Source organism: Acanthisitta chloris, unplaced genomic scaffold (assembly GCF_000695815.1).
Source record: "Acanthisitta chloris isolate BGI_N310 unplaced genomic scaffold, ASM69581v1 scaffold23660, whole genome shotgun sequence".
NCBI classification, from domain to species: domain Eukaryota; kingdom Metazoa; phylum Chordata; class Aves; order Passeriformes; family Acanthisittidae; genus Acanthisitta; species Acanthisitta chloris.
Genome location: NW_008652508.1, coordinates 1 through 1,151, shown reverse-complemented (window position 1 = coordinate 1,151; position 1,151 = coordinate 1). Strand labels below are relative to the sequence as shown.

The 1,151-nt window shown below is 61.7% G+C and overlaps 1 protein-coding gene across 1 annotated transcript; it reads left to right on the top strand.

The window, feature by feature from the left end:
* Window positions 1–52: 52 nt before the first annotated feature.
* On the top strand, window positions 53–1,145 carry RAB34 (RAB34, member RAS oncogene family; the record flags this gene model as incomplete). Its single annotated transcript, XM_009077581.1, has 7 exons — window positions 53–154; window positions 222–286; window positions 364–415; window positions 571–652; window positions 739–829; window positions 914–1,021; window positions 1,104–1,145. Coding segments are annotated over 7 exons (542 nt in total), but the record flags the coding sequence as incomplete, so codon positions are not given.
* Window positions 1,146–1,151: the final 6 nt, after the last annotated feature.

Here is a 1,151-nt window from a genome sequence, read left to right as displayed (position 1 = left end):
GGGACGGAGGGGTTTGGGGGCTGCTGATCCCCCCTCCTACACATCCCCTCAGCTTTTGCAAAGACACCTTCGACAAGAACTACAAGGCGACCATCGGGGTGGATTTCGAGATGGAGCGGTTTGAGGTGCTGGGAGTGCCCTTCAGCCTGCAGCTGTGAGTAGGCACCAGCCCCCTCCCCATGCACCCCTGTGGCCCCCCCTCACCTCCCACACCCCTCCAGGTGGGACACAGCTGGCCAGGAGCGCTTCAAGTGTATTGCCTCCACCTACTACCGGGGAGCACAAGGTGAGATCCCCACCATGTCCCACCTGTGTGTCCCACTGTCCCTGTCTCCATCTCAACCCGCCTTCCCCCAATGCCAGCCATTGTGATTGTCTTCGATGTCAACGATGTGGCATCCCTGGAGCACACGCGGTAGGTGACACATGGCTCAGGGTCCAGGTGGGACTGGGGACAAGCACGGGGGGCAGTGGGACTGGACAGAGAGGTGAGAGCTAGTCATGAAGCTGCTGGCAACACTGTGGTGTGCGAGCAAGAGGGTAGTGCTTGGCCACCAGCCAGTGACAGAGGCAGTGGCTGGCTGACGCCCTGAAGGAGAACGACCCGTCCAACGTGATCCTCTTCTTGGTGGGCTCCAAGAAGGATCTGAGTGTGAGTGTGTTCCCCTCCCCATGGGCAAGCTGTGCTCTGCCTTGGTAGGGCTGTCCCTGTCACCCACCCCCTGGCTCGGTTGGCAGACACCGGCACAGTACAGCATGATGGAGAAGGATGCCCTCAAGGTGGCCCAGGAGATGCAGGCGGAGTACTGGGCTGTCTCCTCACTCACTGGTGGGTCCTGGATGGGTGAGGGGTGCAGACACCAGTGTCCAGCTGGGTGAGGGGACGTTCAGGGAGTCTCATCTCGCGGGGCAGGGGAGAACGTGAAGGATTTCTTCTTCCGCGTGGCGGCCCTGACCTTCGAGAGCAATGTGCTGGCTGAGCTGGAGCGCAGCAACACCCGCAAGATCGGCGACACCGTGCGTGAGTACCCCTGGCCAGCCCTGCATGAGTGCCCCTCCTTATCCCTCACCCACCTACCCAGCCTCCTTCCTCTGTCCCGCAGGCATCAGCAGCAACGAGAGCGACCTGTACCTGTCGGCGCCACGCAAGA